This window comes from Salvelinus fontinalis, chromosome 24, assembly GCF_029448725.1.
Source record: "Salvelinus fontinalis isolate EN_2023a chromosome 24, ASM2944872v1, whole genome shotgun sequence".
Lineage (NCBI taxonomy): Eukaryota > Metazoa > Chordata > Actinopteri > Salmoniformes > Salmonidae > Salvelinus > Salvelinus fontinalis.
In genome coordinates this window covers 12789723-12799722 of record NC_074688.1, presented here as the reverse complement: position 1 = coordinate 12799722, position 10000 = coordinate 12789723, and the positions used below count along the sequence as shown (strand labels likewise).

At 46.6% G+C, this 10000-nt stretch overlaps 2 protein-coding genes across 4 annotated transcripts in view; one reads left to right on the top strand and one right to left on the bottom strand.

The window, feature by feature from the left end:
- LOC129821937 (CAP-Gly domain-containing linker protein 3-like) overlaps positions 1-10000 on the bottom strand; it is a 462950-nt gene that overhangs the window by 154037 nt on the left and 298913 nt on the right. The gene's annotated exons all lie outside the window — the stretch shown is intronic.
- Positions 1-10000, top strand: part of LOC129821933 (roundabout homolog 1-like) — a 122723-nt gene that overhangs the window by 7546 nt on the left and 105177 nt on the right. For both annotated transcript variants that reach the window (XM_055879685.1, XM_055879684.1), the window contains exon 2: positions 4549-4669. In XM_055879685.1, coding sequence (XP_055735660.1) covers positions 4549-4669 — 121 coding nt within the window. The remainder of the gene's footprint in view (positions 1-4548; positions 4670-10000) is intronic.

Genomic DNA, 10000 nt, shown 5'->3' with positions numbered 1-10000 from the left:
GAATGGTTGGGCCGGTATGTGAATGCCAATCGAAAGCAGAGCGATGCGCGGTGCTGTATTTTAAGAGGGCTGCGTCACGGTGTGTGGGATGGGCTGAGATGGGCTGGACTGGGATGGGCTGGGATGAGCTAGACTGGGATGGGCTGGGCGGCGATGGGCTAGACTGGGATGGGCTGGGTGGCGATGGGCTAGACTGGGATGGGCTGGGATGGGCTAGACTGGGATGGGCTGGGCGGCGATGGGCTAGACTGGGATGGGCTGGGCGGCGATGGGCTAGACTGGGATGGGCTAGACTGGGATGGGCTGGGATGGGCTAGACTGGGATGGGATTGGCTAGGCTGGGATGGGCTAGACTGGGATGGGATAGGCTGGGATGGGCTGGGATGGAATGGGTTGGGCTGGGCTGGGCTGGGATGGGATGGAATGAGCTTGACTGGGATGGGCTGGGCTGGGATGGGATGGGATGGAATGGGTTGTACTGGGATAGGCTGGGATAGGCTGGACTGGGATGGGCGGCGATGGGCTGGACTGGGATGGGCTGGCCTGGGCTGGGTTGAGATGGGCTAGACTGGGATGGGCTGGGATGGGCTGGGATGGGCTTGACTGGGATGAACTGGGATGGGCTGGACTGGGATGAACCGGGATGGGCTGGGATGAGTGTGAGTTAAAAAGGAGAGACATGAAACGTGGGAGGCTAATAAACATCAGAGAGTCAAAGACATCAGACATCACAGGATGAAGAAGAGGAAAGAGCAGCTGGTCCTGGCTCCTCCTATCTATGTTAGCCCTGCCCCCTGGCTCCTCCTATCTATGTTAGCCCTGCCTTCCCTGGCTCCTCCTATCTACACGATATATACAAAAGTATGTGGACACCCCTTCAAATGAGTGGATTCAGCTATTTCAGCCTCACCCGTTGCTGACAGGTGTATAAAATTGAGCACACAACCATTCACTCTCCATAGACAAACATTGGCGTAAAATGGTCTTACTGCAGAGCTCAGTGACTTTCAACATGGCACTGTCATAGGATACCAGCTTTCCAACTATTCAGTTCGTCAAATTTCTTCCCTACTAGAGCTGCCCCGGTAAAGTGCTGTTATTGTCAAGTGGAAATGTCTCGGAGAAACAACGGCTCAGCCTCAAAGTGGAAGGCCACACAAGCTCACAAAATGGGACCACCGAGTACATAAGCACATAGTGCGTAAAAATCATATATTCTCGGTTGCAACACTCACTACTGAGTTCCAAACTGCCTCTGGAAGCAACGTCAGCACAAGAACTGTTCGACGGGAGCTTCATGAAATGGGTCTATGTTAGCCCTGCCCCCTGGCTCCTCCTATCTATGTTAGCCCTGCCCCCTGGCTCCTCCTATCTATGTTAGCCCTGCCTCCTGTGATGACACAGCCGCCAGTCAATAGACAGACGACAGCAAGTGTATTTTTCTTGTCAAGCCACTACTCCGCTGAGAGTAGATGGAGGCATTTGTCACTCGTGTGCAAAACAGGTATGTTCAGGGTGTTGGGGGCCTTGATAATGGAACTGAACAAAAAGGCATCCAGCTCAACAGTTTCAGGCTGAACTTGACCGATGTTGGTGTATGGAGGGAATCAGTCAGTGCTGGGACAGACTGCAGACATGCTGTGCGTTGTCTTCTCCTTCCTTTGTTTAGTAGTTGAGAGTGATTAACAGCCTGGAAAATGAAATGCAGCATGAATGCCGCCACAACGCCACAACGCGTGCTGAATGGGGTTTCACACTATAAGCATTACCAACTAACGGGAGACAAAAGATGGTGTTGGGATAGAGCCATCCTGTGATGGAGGACAATGGTTAGATTGTTGCTGCCTTCAGCAGTCCCCTGTGTTGTGGAGGTGATAGACACAGAGACACAGAGAGGTGCAGAGACACAGAGACACAGAGAGGTGCAGAGAAACAGAGACACAGAGAGGTGCTGAGACACAGAGACACAGAGAGGTACAGAGAGAAATTAAGGTCTCTCCATTCAGATTGGGCCACTCCAGAGGCCCCCTCTGCTCAGGCATATTTGAAGGGCCTGGGCATAGGGGGCCTCTGTGTGGAGGTGGTAAAGTGCCACCTCCACACAGAGGTGGGAAAACTGATGAGTGCTTTGGCCCTAAAGTGGATCCTCATGTCGAAGACCTATGGGACCTCCAGTCCACCTCCCTCTCCCTGCCCTGCGTGGTCTGACCTGGCCTGACCTTGGGCCTTTGTGAGGGGTCAAGTGCTTTAGCTGTTAAGCCGTCCCTCAAACAAACAGTAACATAATGACAGTTGAAACTCCCTGGGTCTCTATAGTGCCAGTGTGACCCTTTTCATTACCTTCCGCTCGCTTCACCTTGTCTTCTATTTAAAGGCTGTTTTAATGATTCATATTAAACTAGCAGTAAGGGCGTGAGGGCCCCTGAATGCCTCAGAACCCAGAGGAATGTGTCCGGTGGGGGAGTAGGGTGGAGGTGAGGTGTCCCTGTAGGAGTCTTGTCTTTCCTCTGGCTGGCTTAGTTAAATGGAGGGGTTGTGGCATTTAGACGGCCTCTCCCTGTCTCTACTCCTCCCAGATGAACTGTTAGTCTACACACCACCGATGTGATGGGTTGTTCCACTGAGAACCTTCTGACATTCTATTTCTGAATTCCCCTGTTCTTAGAACCTGTCATTCCCCTACCTAGCAGACGTCATGTGGATTGTTTTACTAATGAACAAGGTTTCACTCTTCATTAGGCTGCTGTGTCATAATTAAAGTGAGGCTCTGTTCTCCACATGCCAGTGATACCTGTTTTTAGATCACCTACAGTGCAGAGCGCAGCCACACATGGAGTGTTGACCACAGTAAATTAGATTTAGTGAGATGTTACATGGTGTGTCATAAAGTGAATACATGTGTAGCAGTGTGTTTGACTGAAGTCAGCCAGTGAAAGGCAGCAGGTTTGGAGCTCTTTCGCAATGCTGTGTGGGACTACCCCCTTCAACTCCCCCTATGTACACACACCCCCAACGTACACACACACAAACCCCCAATGTACACACACACACACACACACACACACACACACACACACACACACACACACACACACACACACACACACACACACACACACACACACACACACACACACACACACACACACACACACACACGCATACACATACACACACCTACACACGCACACACACACACACACCTACACACACACCTCAGTCTAATAAAGGGATCTGTTACAGGCCTGGGGGTGGGGGTCCGGAGTCTGCCGACTTGTGGGCTGAGGTGTGTAACCCTTAAACCCTTAAGTCCCCTTGGAGCAGGCAGATCAGTGGTTCCCCCTTCTATTGTGTGCTGCTACTCTGACTGGCATGGCTGTCAGAGAGGGGCTGGGGCCCTGACAAGGACCTGAGAGGGGCCGGGCTGCCTCACCCAGTGCCCGAGAACAAAGCACCTCCCCTGGCCTGTAATCAAAGCCCTGGGAAATAACAGCCATCACACTCACCTGGTCCTGGACACAAAACACAACTTTTAGAGAGTGTGTGTGTGTGTGTGTGTGTGTTTGAGTGTGTGTGTGCGTTCTTTTGTTCTTCTTGTAGGCTTTGTAGGTTTGGGGAAATTATTTTTGGCCAGGCTAGCCCTGAGCAGGAGCAGACATTCTGATAAAGCCATACAAACCACAGGTGGAATGAGAATAGTATAGAATGGCTGGACAGGTACTGCAGTCAGTGGTGGAAAAAGTAGTGAATTGTCATACTTCATTAAAAGTAATAATACCTTAATAGAAAATGACTCAAGTAAAAGTGAAAGTCACCCAGTAAATTACTCCTTGAGAAAAAGTATAAAAACATTTGGTTTTAAATATACTTAAGTATCAAAAGTAAAAGTATGAATAATTTTAAATTTCTTATATTAAACAAACCAGACGGCCCCATTTTTGTGTTTTTTATGTATCTACTTATAGCTAGGGGCACACCAACACTCAGACATCATTTACAAACGAAGCATCTGTATATAGTGAGTCTGCTAGAACAGAGTACTTTTGGGTGTCAGGGAAAATGTATGGAGCAAAAAGTATATTATTAACTTGTATTAACTTGGGATGTAGTGAACTAAAAGTAAAACTAAATAGCAAAGTAAAGTACAGCCACTATTTAAGTAGTACTTTAAAGTATTTTTACTTAAGTACTTTACACTGCTGGCTGCAGTTAGTACAGTAGTACAGTACTTTGGTTTCCTATCACTTGGACCACAGGACATACATGGCTCACTAAGATGAATTTGTGAGTTTATACTCCCATCAAACATGACAGATTAAGTTTTATTGAACTCTGAATGCCTTTGGTCATGGTTGTGTAAAAACTCATAACTCCATGGGTGAGGAAATACGATGCTTTTAAACTGAGAGAATGATTTGCAATGTTAGAAGTGGTGTTTTGTGTTCCCTCTGACACCTCATGGCCCTCTGTCTCTGGTTGATTACAGTGTGTCTCCTCTGTCCTCTCAAGGTCTAACCTCTCATCTCTCTCTTTTCTCCCGTTCCTCAGATCCGGGGAGGAAAGCTGATGATAACCAATGCCAGAAAAAGCGATGCTGGGAAGTATGTGTGTGTCGGGACCAACATGGTGGGAGAGAGGGAGAGTGAGATTGCTGAGCTGACTGTGCTCGGTAAGTAACCTTCCTCATACACACACACTCACCCTCTTTATTTATCCCCCCCACCACACGCGCTTTCTCTTTCTTTCTTTCTTTCTTTCTTTCTTTCTTTCTTTCTTTCTTTCTTTCTTTCTTTCTTTCTTTTTTTCTTTCTCTCTCTCTCTCTCTCTCTCTCTCTCTCTCTCTCTCTCTCTCTCTCTCTCTCTATCTCTCTCTCTCTCTCTATATATATTATCAACATTACTTTGCACTTTTCACTGGCTGTAATTTTGGGAAAGAAATATTCTCTTAGGTCTGAGTATTTGTCACAGTGTAGTAGGAAATGCACCTCTGTCTCTACCTCTCCCCTGGAGCAGAGTGAGCACAGCCTGTTCCTCTCTGGGCAGCCAGCTTTGTCTGTGACGACCGGTCTCTATAGCCAGACTGTGCTCACTGAGTCTGTACCTAGTCAATGTTTTCCTCAGTTTTCTATCATTCGCAGTGGTCAGATAGTCTGCCACCATGTACTGTCTGTTTAGAGCCAAATAGCATTGAAGTTTACTTAGATTTTTTGTGGTGTCTTTCCAATAGGTGATATATTTTTATTTTTGTTTTGTGATGATTTGGTTGGGCCAGATTTTCTGAGGGCTGTCCTGAAGCTCTATGGGGTTGGTTTGGGTTGGTGAACTGAGCCTCAGAACCAGCTGGCTGAGGGGACTCTTCTCTTGTTTCATCTCTTGACATTGTAGAGCTGTGTGATTGAATGTTTTGGGGTCACTTGTTTTTAGATGGCTGTAAAATTTGATGGCTCTTTTTTCTATTCAAATGAAAAAAGACGCCCTACATGCGTTATTTGGAGTTTTTCTTTGTACTTGCAATACAGTCTTGCAAAACTCTGCATGCAGTATTTCGATTGGATGTTTCTCCCATTTGGTAAATTCATTATTAGAGAGTGGACCCCATACTTCACTACCATATAGAGCAATTGGTTCTATAACTGATTGAAAAATATTGAGCCAGATTCTAATTGGAATTTCGATTTTGATGTTCCTTTTAATGGCATAGAATGCTCTTCTTGCGTTGTCTCAGCTCATTCACAGCCATGTGAAAGCTACCTGTGTTTCTGATATTTAGTCCTATATATGTGTAGTTTTTGGTGTGTTCTAATAGAACTGTGTTTAAATAGAATTTATATTTGTCATCCTTATTTCCGGACCTTTTTTGGAATATCATTATATTAGTTTGTTTTAGGTTAACGGCCAGAGCCCAGGTCTGACAGAACCTGTGAAGACGATCTAGGTGCTGCTGTAACCCCTCTTTAGTGGGAGACAGCAGCACCAGGTCATCTGCGTACAGCAGACACTTGATTTCAGTGTTGTGTAGGGTGATACCAGGTGGTGCCGATTCTTCTAATGTTTTTGCCAATTCATTAATGTAGATGTTAAATAGTGTTGGACTTATTGGGCAGCCCTGTTTCACTCCCCGCCCCTGAGAGAAGAAGTCTGTTTGCTTGTTGCCAATTTTAACCCCACATTTGTTTTTAGTGTAAATTGATTTAATAAAATCACATGTTTTCCCTCCAATACCACTTTCTATTGGTTTATAAAAAAAATTGAATCAAATGCTTTCTTGAAATCTACAAATCACGAGTAGAGTAGTAGCGTTTGTTTTGATAACTTGTTTATCAATTAGAGTGTGGAGGGTGTAAATGTGGTCTGTTGTACGATCATTATTTAGAAATCTAATCTGGCTTCTGCTCCGAACGTTGTGTTCGTCAAGGAAATTATGTAGTCCGCTATTTATAATACTGCAGAGAATTTTCCCCAAGTTGCTGTTAACGCAAATTCCTCTGTAATTATTTGGGTCAAATTTGTCTCAATTTTTATAGATTGGTGTGATCAATCCCTGGTTCCAAATATCGGGGAAAATACCTGCAGTGAGGATAATGTTGAAGAGTTTGAGTATAGCCAATTTGATTTTGTGGCAGCCATGGTGGTGAGGAGGGCCTGAGCCTGCTTTGCACTGAGGGGGTCGCTCTCCTCCTGGGGCGTGTCCTCCACTATGGTGGGAAGAGAGGTGCTGGATGTGCCTTTTTGGGTGGGGTGGGTAGGGGTGAGGGTGAGTTTGTCTTGTGGGAGGGCATGTCACTGGTGGTGTCCTTCTCTCTCTCCGCTCTCTCCTTAATGGTTTGAAAGTCTGTTTCAAACAGCCTAATGTTTCCTTGCACCATGACAGTCCCAGTCTTGTAGAGGTTGGTGCAGGGTCGTTTGTCTCTTTGATTTTCAGCTTCCACCCATTACAGATTCCCTCTTTCTTTATGGATGGGTAATGAGAGCACACTGCTGAGCGCCATGCATTTGGCAGGTCAGTGAGGAAGATGAGATTACTCAAGTCACTGTTTTTGTAGAGGTCTGCAAAAAGGGTTTCTGGCCTCCCCTTTAGTAGTTTCTGTTTAAAAGCTTTCCTCGTTGTGTCATTTTTGGCCTCTTTAGGGTAGAGAATGGATTCAGTGTTGAGGGGGAGTGGGGACATGGTGCCTGTGGGCTCTGCTACTACTGCTGCTTCTGCGCTGTTCTGCTGCCCCGTTGCCATGGCAAACGATTTGTTCGTCTGCTGCTGTTGCTAGCTAGCGCTAATTTAGTTAAAAAAACAGCGAAAAGAGTGACAAATCCTCACACAAAAAAACAGAAGATATGTTTAAAGTTAGTCCGTGCTCCTTTTTGGTTTACTCACTCAGTTTGGTAATTTGATGTAGTTGTATTAACTCCCCTTGCTATATTTGTTCTAGCTCGTTTCTTCTGGCTAGCTCGTTAGTCTGCTGGCTAGGTCTTTGTTGAGTAGCTAGCTAGCTAGAGTCAAAACGTCTTAACTTGAGGCGCAAAGTTACTTTTTTTCTATTCTGAATGAATAGAGTTGTTGTTCATCACTTCTTGTCTGAAATTCTTTTTAGATTAGAGTGTTTATCTCATTCTAAAAACAAAAAAATATGAAATATATCAGGAGCTCATGTTGAGCATGACTCTCTCTCTCTCTCTCCCCCCTCTCTCACCCTCTTTCTTTATTTCCCTCCCACCCTCCCACACACACACACACACACACACACACACACACACACACACACACACACACACACACACACACACACACACACACACACACACACACACACACACACTCTCTCCCCCTCCCTCTTTCTCTCTCTCTTTCTCTCTCTGTCTCTCTCACTCTCTCTCTCTCTCGACAGTACACCGTAGTTAGCCACAGTGTACTGTTGATTTAGGGCCAGATAGCACTGCATTTTGTTTTGTGCTGTGTTTCCCAATAAGCAATGTAGTTTTGTTTTGACTGTGTTGTAATTTATTTTATTCTGATTGATTGGATGTTCTGGTCCTGAGGCTTCAGTGTGTTAGTAGAACAGGTTTGTGAACTCAGCACCATGACCAGTTGCTCTTTTTTGAGTTTTTATTATTTGTGGATATTGGCCTAATTCTGCCCTGCATGCATTGTTTGTAATTTTCCTCTGGACATGTAAGAGAATCTTACAGAACTCTCCATGCAGGGTTTCAATGGGGTGTTTGTCCCATTTGGTGAAATCTTGTTTTGCAAGTGGACCCTACACCTCGCTGCCATAAAGTGCAATTGGTTCAATGATACATTCAATTCGTTTTAGCCAAATTTGAATAGGTATTTCAATTTGAATTTGTTTTTTAATGGTGTAGAATTCCCTGTGTGCTTTGTCTCTCAGTTCATTCACTGCCTCATTAAGGTGTCCAGTTGAGCTTGTTTTTAAACCTAGGTAACTGTAGTTTGTGCAGTACTCTATATATTTTCTACCAATTGAGAACTTTGGTCTAATTCTCTGAGATCTGGATCTTCTCTGGAAAATCATTATTTTAGTATTTTTGGGGTTTACTGCCAGGACCCAGGTCTGGCAGTACTGCTCTAGCAGGTCCAGGCTCTGCTGTAGGTCATGTGCTGTGGGTGATAGCAGGCATAGGCAATCTGCGAAGAGCAGGCATTTATCCTCTGAATTGTGGAGACTAACATCAGGAGTCTCTCTCTCTCTGTCTCTCCCTCTCTCTCTCTCACACACATATACACACACACACTCACCATCTCTCTCTCTCTCTCTCTCTCTCTCTCTCTCTCTCTCTCTCTCTCTCTCTCTCTCTCTTTCTCACTGTTTGTTTGTGTACAGCAGTGAAGAGGGTCCAGATGTTTCTGTTTGTGTGTGTCTCCAAGGAGACTAAACGGTGTCATTGACCCCTTCAAAACGAGTGTGACCTGGCCTTCACTCTACCAGTTAACCATGAACTCCCCCAGGAGCCCCCCCCCCCCCCCCCCTTTACTGTCCACCTTTTTCTCCCCCGCTGGACCCCTTCCCCTAATGACCCACCTCAGCACTTCTCTTCTGGCCAGCTGTGCCCCATTCCACCATGAATGGCCTTTGACCCCACAGCTCTCCGGCGCCTCAGTTTATAGTGTCAGTATAGACCTCTGTATTGACCTCAATGGGATGAACTTCTGACTGTCCTCTCCACTTCCTCTACTTCCTGTCCCACTAGACCTCTCATCATTCCCTCCGACAGGGCCCACGTATTCTTCTTTCCAACATAAGATACATCATTATATATGTAAATCATACTGAGATGGCTTCAAAGAGCTCAGCTCATAGCTATGGCTTTGCCTGTTTGAGTAAACATCACAACAGAAAAACTCACGACAGCCCCAGGCACTTACTGAGCACGTTTTCAAGCCAAGTCTGAAGGGGATGTGAGGAAGGAGGGAATGTGCAGAGGGAGGGGAGAGGGCAGAGAGGAGAGAGAGTAGAGAGAAGGGAGGGGAGAGAGAGTAGAGAGGAGGAAGGGTGGAGAGAGGAGGGAGGGGAGAAAGTAGAGAGAGGGGAGGTGAGAGAGCAGAGAGGAGGAAGGGTGGAGAGAGGAGGGAGGGGAGAACGTAGAGAGAGGGGAGGTGAGAGAGCAGAGAGGAGGAAGGGTGTAGAGAGGAGGGAGGGGAGAAAGTAGAGAGAGGGGAGGTGAGAGAGCAGAGAGGAGGGGAGGAAGGGGAGAGAGAGTAGAGAGGAGGAAGGGTGGAGGGAGGGGAGAAAGTAGAGAGAGGGGAGGTGAGAGAGCAGAGAGAAGGGAGGGGAGAGAGAGTAGAGAGGAGGAAGGGTGGAGAGAGGAGGGAGGGGAGAAAGTAGAGAGAGGGGAGGTGAGAGAGCAGAGAGGAGGAAGGGTGGAGAGAGGAGGGAGGGGAGAAAGTAGAGAGAGGGGAGGTGAGAGAGCAGAGAGGAGGAAGGGTGGAGAGAGGAGGGAGGGGAGAAAGTAGAGAGAGGGGAGGTGAGAGAGCAGAGAGGAGGAAGGG